Source organism: Periplaneta americana, chromosome 3 (assembly GCF_040183065.1).
Source record: "Periplaneta americana isolate PAMFEO1 chromosome 3, P.americana_PAMFEO1_priV1, whole genome shotgun sequence".
Taxonomy (NCBI): domain Eukaryota; kingdom Metazoa; phylum Arthropoda; class Insecta; order Blattodea; family Blattidae; genus Periplaneta; species Periplaneta americana.
Window position 1 is genome coordinate 25,489,985 of NC_091119.1, and position 12,654 is coordinate 25,502,638.

The 12,654-nt window shown below is 34.7% G+C and overlaps 1 protein-coding gene across 18 annotated transcripts in view; it reads left to right on the top strand.

The window, feature by feature from the left end:
• The window catches only part of Rim (Rab3 interacting molecule), a 513,404-nt gene that overhangs the window by 163,146 nt on the left and 337,604 nt on the right, over positions 1 to 12,654 (top strand). The window contains exon 4 of one of the 18 annotated variants that reach the window (XM_069820175.1): positions 12,488 to 12,564. The exons of the other annotated variants lie outside the window; for them this stretch is intronic. Within the exon in view, the coding sequence (XP_069676276.1) occupies positions 12,488 to 12,564 (77 nt within the window). The remainder of the gene's footprint in view (positions 1 to 12,487; positions 12,565 to 12,654) is intronic. 18 annotated transcript variants of the gene reach the window in all.

The following is a 12,654-nucleotide window of genomic DNA, read 5'->3' on the forward strand; positions in this document are numbered from 1 at the left end:
GAAACTACAGTGTAAAATAATAAATAAATAAATTTCTGCTGCAACAGACATTTTTCTTATCAGGACTTAAAAGGAATGAAGTAATTGATGGTTAGATTGTCAAAAATCAATAAATGAACCGTTCAGAGCAAAAGTGGTGTAAGTCAAAATTGGGTAAGTTAATGAGGTTTAAAGTAAAAATTCTGTAAAATACAGAGCAAAGTAGCAATTAATATGGCCTTCTTGCTATCCACTGACTACTAATAGTTTAAATAAATTGAATATTAATTGCTACTTTGCGCTGTATTTTACAGAATGTTTACTTCAACCCTCATTATCCATTTCTGACTCACACCACTTCTGCTCTGAACGGCTCAAATGTTAGTTTATTACTCCGCGTATAAAACAGTTTTCTACATTAGGTATTTTACATGTAAATTGCACGTAAAATACGTACAAGTAATTCACTCGCGCAACCCTGACCGTATCTGTATCTTTAAATATGGAAATGTCCGTCACCACTGCCCAACATTTTTTGTATTTTCTTATTTTCTGCTAGATTGAAGATGAGCAATAATCCCACGTGTAGCAGCAAAGCATCATACCCATAACTCTTTGTATATTTCACTCATGAAATATAGATTTCTCCTTCCTAGAGCTCAGCGCCTTGCCTACATTAGACGTTGATATAATGTATTCTAGCTAGCATATATCATATCTGTCGTTTTACAACACGTTATTTTTAATGATATCAAAGTTTTATTACGGCTCCAAACAAAAAAAAAAAGAATCTGGATCAAATTTTGAATAATAAAATTTGAATCTGTAATAGAATTGGCGTCACACTTTTAATGTAAACTTGGAACTTTTGGGTCACTGCAGAGCAATACCAGGCTTTGCTGGCAAAGTTACAATTTGTTTTATTTCTCGCTCTTGTACAACGACCCACTTAGCATACAAGGGCAGACGCTTGGACAGAGAAAGTATCATAGCACTATTGTATCCTTCTCTTAGTTCATCTTGTCTTGTTGAAAGGTTTTTAAAGTGGGGGTGAATAAGGGCAGTGTCGTTTTGGCGCAGTGGGCTCTGCAGCGAACTCTTGGGTCACTGCCATCAGGAACAACAAAATAAACTAGGCTGCTCAAACGAATGAAGAAATGTTTTGGAATTAACATTAGTCTGCAAGGGACAGCTTCCTTGACATTGAGTGCAAATAAACAGTTGTAGTGTGAATGAAGTCCGGATCTGAACTCAAAAACGTCGGAATTTGCGTCAGTTGTACAGGGACATTATTTTATTTTTACTCACACTCACTCACTTACTGGCTTTTAAGGAACCCGGAGGTTCATTGCCGCCCTCACATAACCCCGCCATTGGTCCCTATCCTGAGCAAGATTAATCCATTCCCTATCATCATATCCCACCTCCCTCAAATCCATTTTAATATTATCTTCCCATCTACGTCTCGGCCTCTCTAAAGGTCTTTTTCCCTCCGGACTCCCAACTAACACTCTATATGCATTTCTGGATTAGTCCATACGTCCTACATGCTCCGCCCATCTCAAACGTCTGCATTTATTGTTCCTAATTATGTCAGGTGAAGAATACAAATGCGTGCAGTTCTGTGTTGTGTAACTTTCTCCATTCTCCTGTAATTTCATCCCTCTTAGCCCCAAATATTTTCCTAAGCACCATATTCTCAAACACCCTTAACCTATGTTCCTCTCTCAAAGTGAGAGTCCAAGTTTCACAACCATAAAGAACCGGTAATATAACTGTTTTATAAATTCTAACTTTCAGATTTTTTGACAGCAGACTGGATGATAAAAGCTTCTCAACCGAATAATAACAGGCATTTCCCATATATTTTATTTTTACTAACATTTTTAATATTAACCTGGCTATACCTCTGGATCAACGCCGTTTGCTACACCCTTCCACGACTGGAGTTCCATGATACTGGCGTAATATACAAACAAATCACTTTACTAGGTATAGGAAGGAAGAAAAGTAGTTCATCCATTTAGGTAAATTAGGAAATATCACGCTTTTGAGTTTGATCGTTTTCATTCGCTTGGGCTGATTACCTGGTTGGGTTTTTTTCCGAGGTTTTCCCCAGCCGTAATGTGAATGCAAGGTAATCTATGGCGAATCCTCGGCCTCATCTCGCCAAATATAATCTCGCTATCACCAATCTCATCGACGCTAAATAACCTAGTAGTTGATACAGAGTCGTTAAATAAACAACTAAAATAAAAAAAATCGTTTTCATTAGGTTTTTGTTTAATCAAAATATAGTACAGTATTAACAATGAGTGTTTTTACTCACGAACTGAGCTGTCCATGTGGACGTATTCATTATGCAGTGTATATTAAACTGTCTACAACACATTAGCATACAATATAGAGAATGAAGTTAAATTGAAAAATAATCATAATATGGATATTTAAAAATATTTTTGAAATTGGTGGCCGTTCATTTCGATACAAGCTTCAGTTCTAATGTGCATATTAACGCACTATAGACTACTGTACCTAATCATAATTACCAGTTTCGTCCTTCGTACTAGTAACTCATGTTGAAATAATTCTGTACCTACTCTATAAAAGAGTACATTACGTACTGTAAATTCAATCTTCACTTCTGCCCGATCCGAAAAGATAAAATTACTCAGACATACTATCTACTGTTCGTCCAAGTGGGTATGTCGTAGGGTCGTAGAAAGAGAGGAAATCACGTGACAGTTAATTACTTAACGAGGCCCTTTTACTTAAGTTATTTTAAACAGTCGTATAATATTACGTAGACGTCCAATTCCTAACAGAAATTAATGTTCTCAGAAAAGAGCTAAGACAGCCCAGCCACTAGCTGGCGAATAAAAGCTGGTGGGGGAAACCGGGATACGACGTAGGCAAATGGACGACAGTACCTGTGCGAAAATGATTCAATATTGAAAGCTCTTTCGTGACTGGAAAACGCGAACATATTTTTGGAACGTACTGTTTACAATGACCGTAAGGCTACTATGACTGCGGGTATATGCGGTCTTGGATCTGTGTGGAGGACGGTTGAACTTCATTAATAGAAGGGGTGGGAGTAAAATAGATTCAAAAACTCAGGTACAATAAAAATTGAAGTAAAAATAAAATTATGTCCCTGTATATCTGTTTATTAGTCCGTCTTCATATTCCTAACGAAGTTTACTTTAAGCTCATATTTTTTTAGTATCTTCAACCTATCCTGAGCGGACTCTAGTGATGTAAGGTCAGCACAACATCGGGCCTTCTCCTAAGACAAATTATGACGTCACGTTGACAACAGACAAGCATCCATGTCCTACACGGAAACCGAATCCATGACCTTTTCTTCTTCGCGACGTTTTAACTGCATTACGTCATTAGTCATTCAATGACGTAACTACATTTCTGTTTACCTTCCTTCATGTTCATTTCCAATTGCTGGTGACTTAAGAAATGTCATCTGTATAACAAAAGAGTGGCAGGGAGGAAAAAGATCTTAAGTCATTTTTTTGTAAAAATGAGATTTTTATATATTCTGAAAGCAGAAACAATTCTCTACAATCTGGTAAACGGCTAAAGTCAAATAAGACTCCTGACTGGATTTATAGAGTTACCAAATGTCTTAAGTACTTTTTGAATCGAGCACACACAGAATAAAAGGCTTAAGAATATTTAATACTTTATTCCTTTTAAACCATCACATGTTTACTTTCCATGCTTCCCTATTAAAAAGGTCTAATTTGTATTTTAGCCATTTTATCACATACTGATCCCCTTTCCTTTTAAAACTTTAAGAACCAGGGTAAACAGTCCTATAATTGTGTAAGACTCATTTTGCATTACTAATAAATTACATTTCCCATTTATTTTGACATGAAAAATATATTATGTTTAATAGTCCCTTCTATTCAGTTTGGCTTCTATTCTTAAAAGGGCTTAAGTGCGGCTATTTTTGGAAATAACAAATAAAATTGTTAAATGAGCAACATTACCTATTTTAGAAGAAATATAAACAAATAATATCCAGGAAAAAACTCTTAATTATTATTTTAAAAACTCTATAATTGACACCAATTTCAATCTTTCTACCGCTCTCCTGAAAAGCATATAATTTTTACTTAAGACCTTTTTCCTCCCGGCTACAGAATTGTATTCATTCATTCATTCATTCATAGTTCTCTGCTTAAGGACAGATGTTTCACTGCAAACCCAGCATTCTCCTATCTTTCTTATTTTCTGCCTTCCTCTTAGCCTTCGCATATGATCCATATGATATTAATGCTGTCTATGATTTGATACCTTCTTCTACCCCGAACTCTTCTCCCGTTCACCATTCCTTCCAATACAGTAGAACCTCGATTATCCGTCACCCTATTAACCGACCAGTGAATTATCCGACTGTCTTTCTCTCACTCTATTCTTTCTTTTTTTTTTTTTTTGCTTCGGAAAAAAGGATATAGTGCTATACTTTATATTAGTACCTATTCTTCTCTAGATTCTATTATTACTAGTGGCTTGTGCAGCAAATGCTACAAACTAAGTTCATTACTATTCAAATTAAAATTTTTCAAATTTATTTCCAATGAAGAATACCGGAAATTTTGGAAGTCCCTATCCTACGCGAGATTAATCCAGTCTCTACCATCATATCCCACCTTTCTCAAATCGATTTTAATATTATTCTCCCATCTACGTCTGCCCCCCTCAAGGTCTTTTCCCTTCAGATCTTCCAATTAACACTCTATACTATTTCTAGATTAATCCATGCGTGCTACATGCGCTGCTATCTCAAATGTCTGGATTTAAGGTTCCTAATTATGTTAGGTGAAGAATACAATGCGTGTAGTTCTGCGTTGTGTAACTTCCTCCATTCTCCTATGACTTCATCCCTCTTAGCCCCAAATATTTTCCTAAGCATCTTATTTTCGAACACCCTTAATCTCTGTTCCTCTCTCAAAGTGAAAATCCAAGTTTCACAACCATAAAGAACAACTGGTAGCATAACTGTTTTATAAATTCTAACTTTCAGCTTTAAATATCTATACCATACCGCCAAAAGACCCATACCACTTGACTAATAACTATAAAAAATATTTCACTTTAACAACAATATTGTTATTCTACGTAAGTTTTTTATAGACTACTATGTAGCCGTCACTCAGTAAATATTATAGAAATGAAGATCTAACTTCAGATATTCTCTACGCCTACTTATATAACCCCAAAAGGTTTCACTTTCATATCATCAATAAAGCATTAATCTGTATAATTGGTGACAAATACATCATGGCATTCACTGTAATAATATTTCATTTTTAATGGTAATAATGCCATCAAACATTCTTAAGTTTTGTAGTTTTTAATATCCAATACACAGACAGCTGTACTCAGAAAATTACACACCACAGAATTTTCTTTTTAGTAAGTCTTGAAGTTTTTAATAACCAATATTACAGAATTAGTACCTATTCTTTTCTAGATTCTATTATTATAAGCCTTTATCCTTACATATTACAAGTGTACTGCCAGCAATAGGAACAGTTACCGGTAGGCCTATTTGAAGGTGTTTTTTCCAAATTGTAAAATAATCACTACCTGCTTTCAAAGAAATGGTCCCAAAATCTTCCGCAAAATTTAGAGCACACTCGTGCAGCTTTCAGTCCTTGTTCTGCTGTTCGAGTGTCCGTACTTCATAATTTCTATCCAAAATATCTTTCACGGGGTGTCAAAAGTGTTTTACTAAGTATCAAAATAAAAATAGAAATAAATAATTGATCAGTTTGGGAAAAGAGAAATTGCGGCTCCTCAAGCATTAGAATACGAGATTTGCATTACAAATGTGCACGATTTAATTAAAAACAAGAATGAAGTGTACAAAATCTGTAAATCTACAACAAGAAACCTCTACTGTCCTATCTTTCCACAAAGAATCAACGCAAGGAATTTACTTGGCCCTTATAAAACCATTACTGACAACCGGATTTAAATTGTTACCAGTAAACTTCTGATTCACTATCTAGGCTAGCATGTTAAACACAAGACCACGGTGGAAATTATGAAACTGTGTTATGCACTTAATTTACGAAAATATTTTATGATACTGATTATCCGACTTTTTCGATTAATTGTCCTGTCCACCCCTTGATTACCACGGATAATAGAGGTTCTACTGTACATTTTTCAGTAGGCAGTTTCTTCTCAGACGGGGAACCAATCAATTCCTTTTCTTCTTCCTGATCATCAGTTTCAGCATCATTCTTCACACAATCTTTCCAACACAGGTCGCTTCTTATTCTGTCTGTCCATTTCATACGCTCCATTCTTCTCCATAGCCATATTTCAAATTATTCTTGGCTAGCATGTTAAACACAAGACCACGGTGGAAATTATGAAACTGTGTTATGCACTTAATTTACGAATAGTACATTATGCAACGAGCCTATAATGAAGGTAATTAAGAAGTGAGTATGGATATTTATGAAACGAGCGCAAGCGAGTTTCATAATTTTCATACGAGCTTCTTAATTACCATTATAGGCGAGTTTCATACGACTTTTTATGCTCGACCATATTTCTAACTTGATATTATTAATTTTATTGTATCTGACCTGGAGCAATGTCCCGTATGTTGTGAGATGTGCGCAGACGCGAAAGTATTGATTTTTTCCGAGGAACAGATGTCCACATTGACCTTGCTAGGCCATAAGAACCTACTGAGATAACATTGAAATAAAATTAGACATTGAAAAACGAGATGACAAATTGAATTTATTTGAATATTATTTACAATTAACGCTAATTATTATAGTAACAGAACATAACCTTCTGCGACAGTATTGGATTTCCAGCCTCCGTGACTTTTCGCTAATTCTCTTTCGATTGCATATCCGAGAATAATCGATACTTGCGGTTTTATAACGGTAGAAAGCTGACCTGTCATTGGCTGAACAGTTGTAACCTGAGTCGTCATTGGCTGAAAGACCTGACCTTTAATGAGTAGGTGTACTTTAATGACATGCATTAAAGGTCTGCTACCAGGTGTATAATTACTACATTTCGGCATGGTCGAGCATAAAATATTTTATGATACTGATTATCCGACTTTTTCGATTAACCGTCCTGTCCGCCCCCTTAATTACCACAGATAATAGAGGTTCTACTGTACATCTTTTAGTAGACAGTTTCTTCTCAGCCGGTGACCCAATCAATTCCTTTTCCTCTTCCTGATCATCAATTTCAGCATCGTTCTTCACGCAATCTTTCCAACACAGTTTCGCTTCGTATTCTGTCTGTCCATTTCATACGCTCCATTCTTCTCCATATCCATATTTCAAATTCTTCTATTCGCTTCTCTTCTTTTCGTCGTAATGTCCATGTTTCTGCCCCATACAATCTACACACCATACAAAGTACTTCACTAGTCTCTTATTTTTTCTTTTCCCAGAGGTCCACAGAAGAAACAACGGAGGGAAATCAAAACGAATGGTACATTGCACCTTTTTTATGAAAGAGCCCTAGTAACTTGGCACCACTGCCATCTTATGGTGGTCTTAATAATATTCTACAGTCTTCTACTGACCTTGCCCTGTTGATATGTAATGCCCTTTGAAAATTTGCACCATTCTAGTGGAATGTCACTTTTTTTTCAATTTGATACTTAGCATCTTTCTACTGTTAAATATCCAGTTCCTATTCCTTTGTCTCCCTTATATCTGTGGCTTGGTTCTAAAAGGGCCTATGTCAAAAATGTTAGTTTTGAGATAAATGGGTTTGAAGTTTGCTTATTTTGTACAGTAAACCTATGACATTGGCTTGTGAATGCTCTGTACCTTCCACATTAACTGCAGCAGACATTGGCCCTTTTAGAAACAAGCCACAGATATAAGAGTAATAGTTACCTAAGTTAGGAGATGTTGACTCCGATTTTTTCGTGTTGAGGGAAAAGTATGTCGTAATATCTTGTCTAAGTAAAATCTATCCAGAGACGTCGATTGTACTTCAAAACCTCATTTAAGTTGGCTATCATACGCGAAGTTGATAACTGCACAATGAGTATTGCCTATCAAAGACTTCATAACAGCCACGATCACTACATGCTCTTAATACGACATAAAATTAAAAAAAAGAACGTTGAAATTAAATATTATTGTGCAAACAAAAATTTAAATTCTAACAAACACACAAAATAAAGACAATGGTCCTACATTGTATAGTAATTTTATGGCATATTATCAGTTTACAAGCAAAATACACTAAATCAAAAATATTACTTCTGAGAAAAAGACGTTTATAATATACATAATGTATGCGTATAAACTTGGAATTGGAAAATTGAATACACATAAAAAGAAACAACTTACTAACAATAATATTTTGAGGATTCAGTTTTGTCAAAAAGTTTCAAACGTCTTTTTCTCAGAAGTAACATTTTTTACTTATTTTGTTTTGCTTGTAAATCGATGATACAGGACTAAATTAGGTTGGTGCATAATTCCATAGCGATTTTTCATAAATTTATTAAACACATCAGATACACATAAGAGAGAAGTTAATCACCAACAATACATTCTCCTTCACTATTTACAACAGTCTGCCAACACTGGAGTGTTTTTCGATTCCATGCCTGTAGAAATCGCGTGGTTTTGAGTTAAACAAGTCGTAAAGCCATGTTCGGAGCTCATTTTCATCCGGAAAGGAAGTTCCTTGAAGGTTGTCCGATAGAAAGCGGAAAAGGTGAAAATCTGAGCGCGCAAGATCAGGTGAATAAGGTGAGTGCGGAATGACTTCCCAATCCGACGCCTGGATAGTGTTTTGTGTCAGGTTAGCAGAGTGCGGACGGGCGTTATCGTGGAGTAGCATTATTTTTACGCAGTCTTGTTCATCGTTTTTCTTGGATTGCGTGTGCAAGACGTCTCGGTTGGTGGCAATAAATGTCGCACGATGGTGGAATTGCCTCAGTTCATCACATTTGCCAGTTCTCGGGCACACTGATGTGGATCATTGTGGTTTCATATGTTTAAACGGTCTTCATCAAACCTCGAAGTTCTTCCTGAACGTGTAGAGTCACTAATGTCAAAACGACTTTCCTTAAAACTATAAAATCATTTTCTTGCTGTGTTATCTCCGATAGCATTGTCCCCATATACGACGCAGATGTTTCTGTCCGCCTCCGCTGCTTTCGCCCCTATATTGAACTCAAAAAGAAGAATATGTCGGAAATGTTCAACTTTCTCCATTTGTCATTCCATTTTACAGCATCCACGGCTTCACTTACTATCTACAAAAAATTAAGATTTAATGTGTAAACTCAAGCACAACAATTGAACTTCAAATAAAAAATGACAATCGACAAATAAACCCATAGCAACCGGAGTATCAACACGCGAAACAAAAACGCTACGAACTTAAGCACCAACCAATAATTATGTGACAAAAATTAAAGACTCCATTAATGCTGAATTAAGAATATTAGAGCCTAATATGCAATCTGAAAATATGGAAGAGAAGAAAAATTAATCAATTTGTTCCAAATCAACAGACCTCTCAACTTGAAATATAAAAGACAAGTAATTAACTGGAATTAAATAAATAAAAGCTTTTTAGTAGTTGTCTACTAAACACATTTAATTAATCGTTAACTACTTATAAATATTGAAACATGAATATATAATATTCAATTAAATAGATGCTGAAGTTTTAAATGTTGTTTCATGTTTTGAACTTAGTTTAATTTTTTATGTCTTCAGTGTATGTTGTACAATATTTAATTTCTTACTGTATATGACTGTGCAATTCCAATTATCAGTACATATATAATTTTATTTGAGAGCGGTTGTTGAAGATTTAATTTCTTTCTGAGAGTTTCAACTATCTGATAACTAAATTTTTATGTGAAGTGATAATTAAAATTCTGTTTCAATTGATATCTAAAATTATTTCTTCAACATTATCTCAAGTTTCTTATAAAATTTATTTAGAATCATCAATAAATGTAGCCATATCCTTAGTAATCATACAGTTAATCTTATTAAGAAATCAATTTTCTAATGTCCATGCACAGTTCATGATTTTGAAAATGTCTTATGGGAAAAATTCTTGGAAAGTAGGTAATGCAAATTGGAACGCTCCTAGTACGAACAGGGAGCATGTTTCTTGCATTACGAGAGTCTTCATTGTCTGTGTTACAAATTAGAGACGACAATGAAGGCTGTCTACAATGACAATTTAAAATGTACCTTCTATGAAAATAGTTGTATCATGCTAAAATGTAAAGCTATTTCCTGTATCTTCATTACTGAGAAAGCAGATATCACACTTTATTACTAATCCATCTTAAGGGATGTTTTTTGTCCATGCTTCTTGGAAAAATACTTATATAATAACGTCTTACGAAATCATTGTTTTGTTCTTGTTCAAAATTGTATTATAAAATTAATTTATTTAATTTTTATATTTAACAACAATGGAGTTACTTTGCAATCGTAGCTTAAAAATAAAATCCTTCAAACGCCTACGTTTAGAATACTTGCCTCAAAAATGTGTGTCGTCAAAGACACAAAATATGTTTTACAAATGTCTGTCACGTGATTCAAGTGAATTCATTATATGTAGACGTTCCTCCTGAGTTTTTAACAATGTCAGTATTGAAACATACATAAACCGTATTAATGCTATAGGCATCCGACAAGGAAAACTCAGTGCGCAGAAACCAGCGGGCGTGACTGTCTCGCGCATATGACTTACCTACGCTCCCGTTCCCAGCATGCTCTCACGCCTACTACAGGAGGATAAGAGGGGTATAGCATGAGTGCCGCGAGGAGTCCGAGCTGAGTTTTGCTTGTAGGATACCTATACCCACTTGTATACAGAATGAAGCGTAAGTAATGTCATTAATTTTATGGGATTATTCTTTCAGATATTTCAAACAAAAAGTTTAATACAATCTTGTTGTTTTTTCTTCCTTTTCGAGATAAAAATTGTTTTATATGAAACATTCCATAGCGTGCTTTGGGAAAGTCATTGATTTAGGGTAATTCCCAATATGCTCAATCAGTTTAAGAGAGCAGTGTATTATGATAATGAATGATTGAAAGAAATTTAGTTTTGTCCTTTAAATGTGCAGAAATTTGATCCGAACAAATGTAAAATTTATTTTCAGAACTGAAATAGTAATATGCGTTACAAGAGCGGTATGTTGAAGTTTTCATGTTCAAGGAAAAGTTTGAAAAAGCGAAACGTAGTTGAGTTGGTTTCTATTCAATGACGGCAAATTTGCAAAACAAAAATATCTATCTTCAACATTATTGCTTTAAAATGTTTTCTGTGTTTACTATACTTCAGCAGGCCGTGATATACGTCTGTCTTTTTTTCCCCCAGTCCATAAATGCGAACTTAAAACAAACGGTAAGGTTATGTAATGATTTATTTTTTCATTTTAATATTATAACAATATTATTTATATAACATATTGCAGTAATAACATCGGCATCTGGAATCTTGTTGATTTTTTCACGGCTTCCTTAATGTTACTTGCATCACGAATGCAGTAACTTTAGTGGAGTTGTAGAGATTACTTAATTTTTGCAAATATTTAAAAACAATAATTAACAGTGCAATTTAGGTGAAATTGCAGTGGTAAGTTTCCAATTTATAATTATTACTATATTGAACGTCTCTAAAAATAATATGTTAAAAGCCTAAAGCAGTAAAATCAATATGTTCACTTAAGCGGTAAAAAGAGGGAAAATGTTATGTGTGTTAGGTTGGGAATACTGAATGTGGAATTTTAGACTTACCGCGGATTGGTTTTGTGCGGAAACCAAGCAAATACGCACGATCTCGCACAAATGACATTTGTTCGGATCAAATTTCTTCACATTTAAAGGACACAACTGACGTTCTTTCAACCATTTGCTATCATAATACACTGCTCTCTTAAATTTACTGAGCATATTGCTTTCCCAAAACACGCTATGAAATATTTCATGTAAACAAATTTTATCTCGAAAAGGAAGTAAAAAAGATAAAAATTGTGTTAAACATTTTTATTTCAAATATCTCAAAGAATGACATTACTTATGGTTTACTCTGTATATGCACTGTAGATCGGTAAGACATTCTAATCCTGTCCTTAATTTATTTTAATAACAACGATAGGGTGACGATATTATATATTCTTTCTCTTCTCCAAAAATTTATTTTTATCAATGCTTTCATCTGCGATTCGAAATCTTGTTTATCTTTAACAAAATTGATTAGATATTAGGCATAAAATCAAGCTTTCCCTAACCCGATGGAACTCGTTACAAAATGTGATATCCGCTTTCTTTTGAGTTTTGTACATACAATGTAAGAGTAAAGCTTCATGTCGGCATCACTTCTTGAGGTGCAATATAACAAGTTGTTGCTCCCATGGTTACTGCTCCAGCTTCCGGGATTGAGTGCCCTCTTCAACTTGCGCACGCCCTAACAGTTATCTCTCTTCCAGGGGATCCAGCTGAGAGCATGGGCGACAGATTGAAAAAACAAGCCATTTTAGATGAAAAGATTAAGAAATTTCTAGCGGTGAGAGCTATAACATGTTAACAAAGTGGGAGTCTGTTATTTACCAATATAAACCATTGAAATGATGTGTAATATTGTTGGATTTTTATG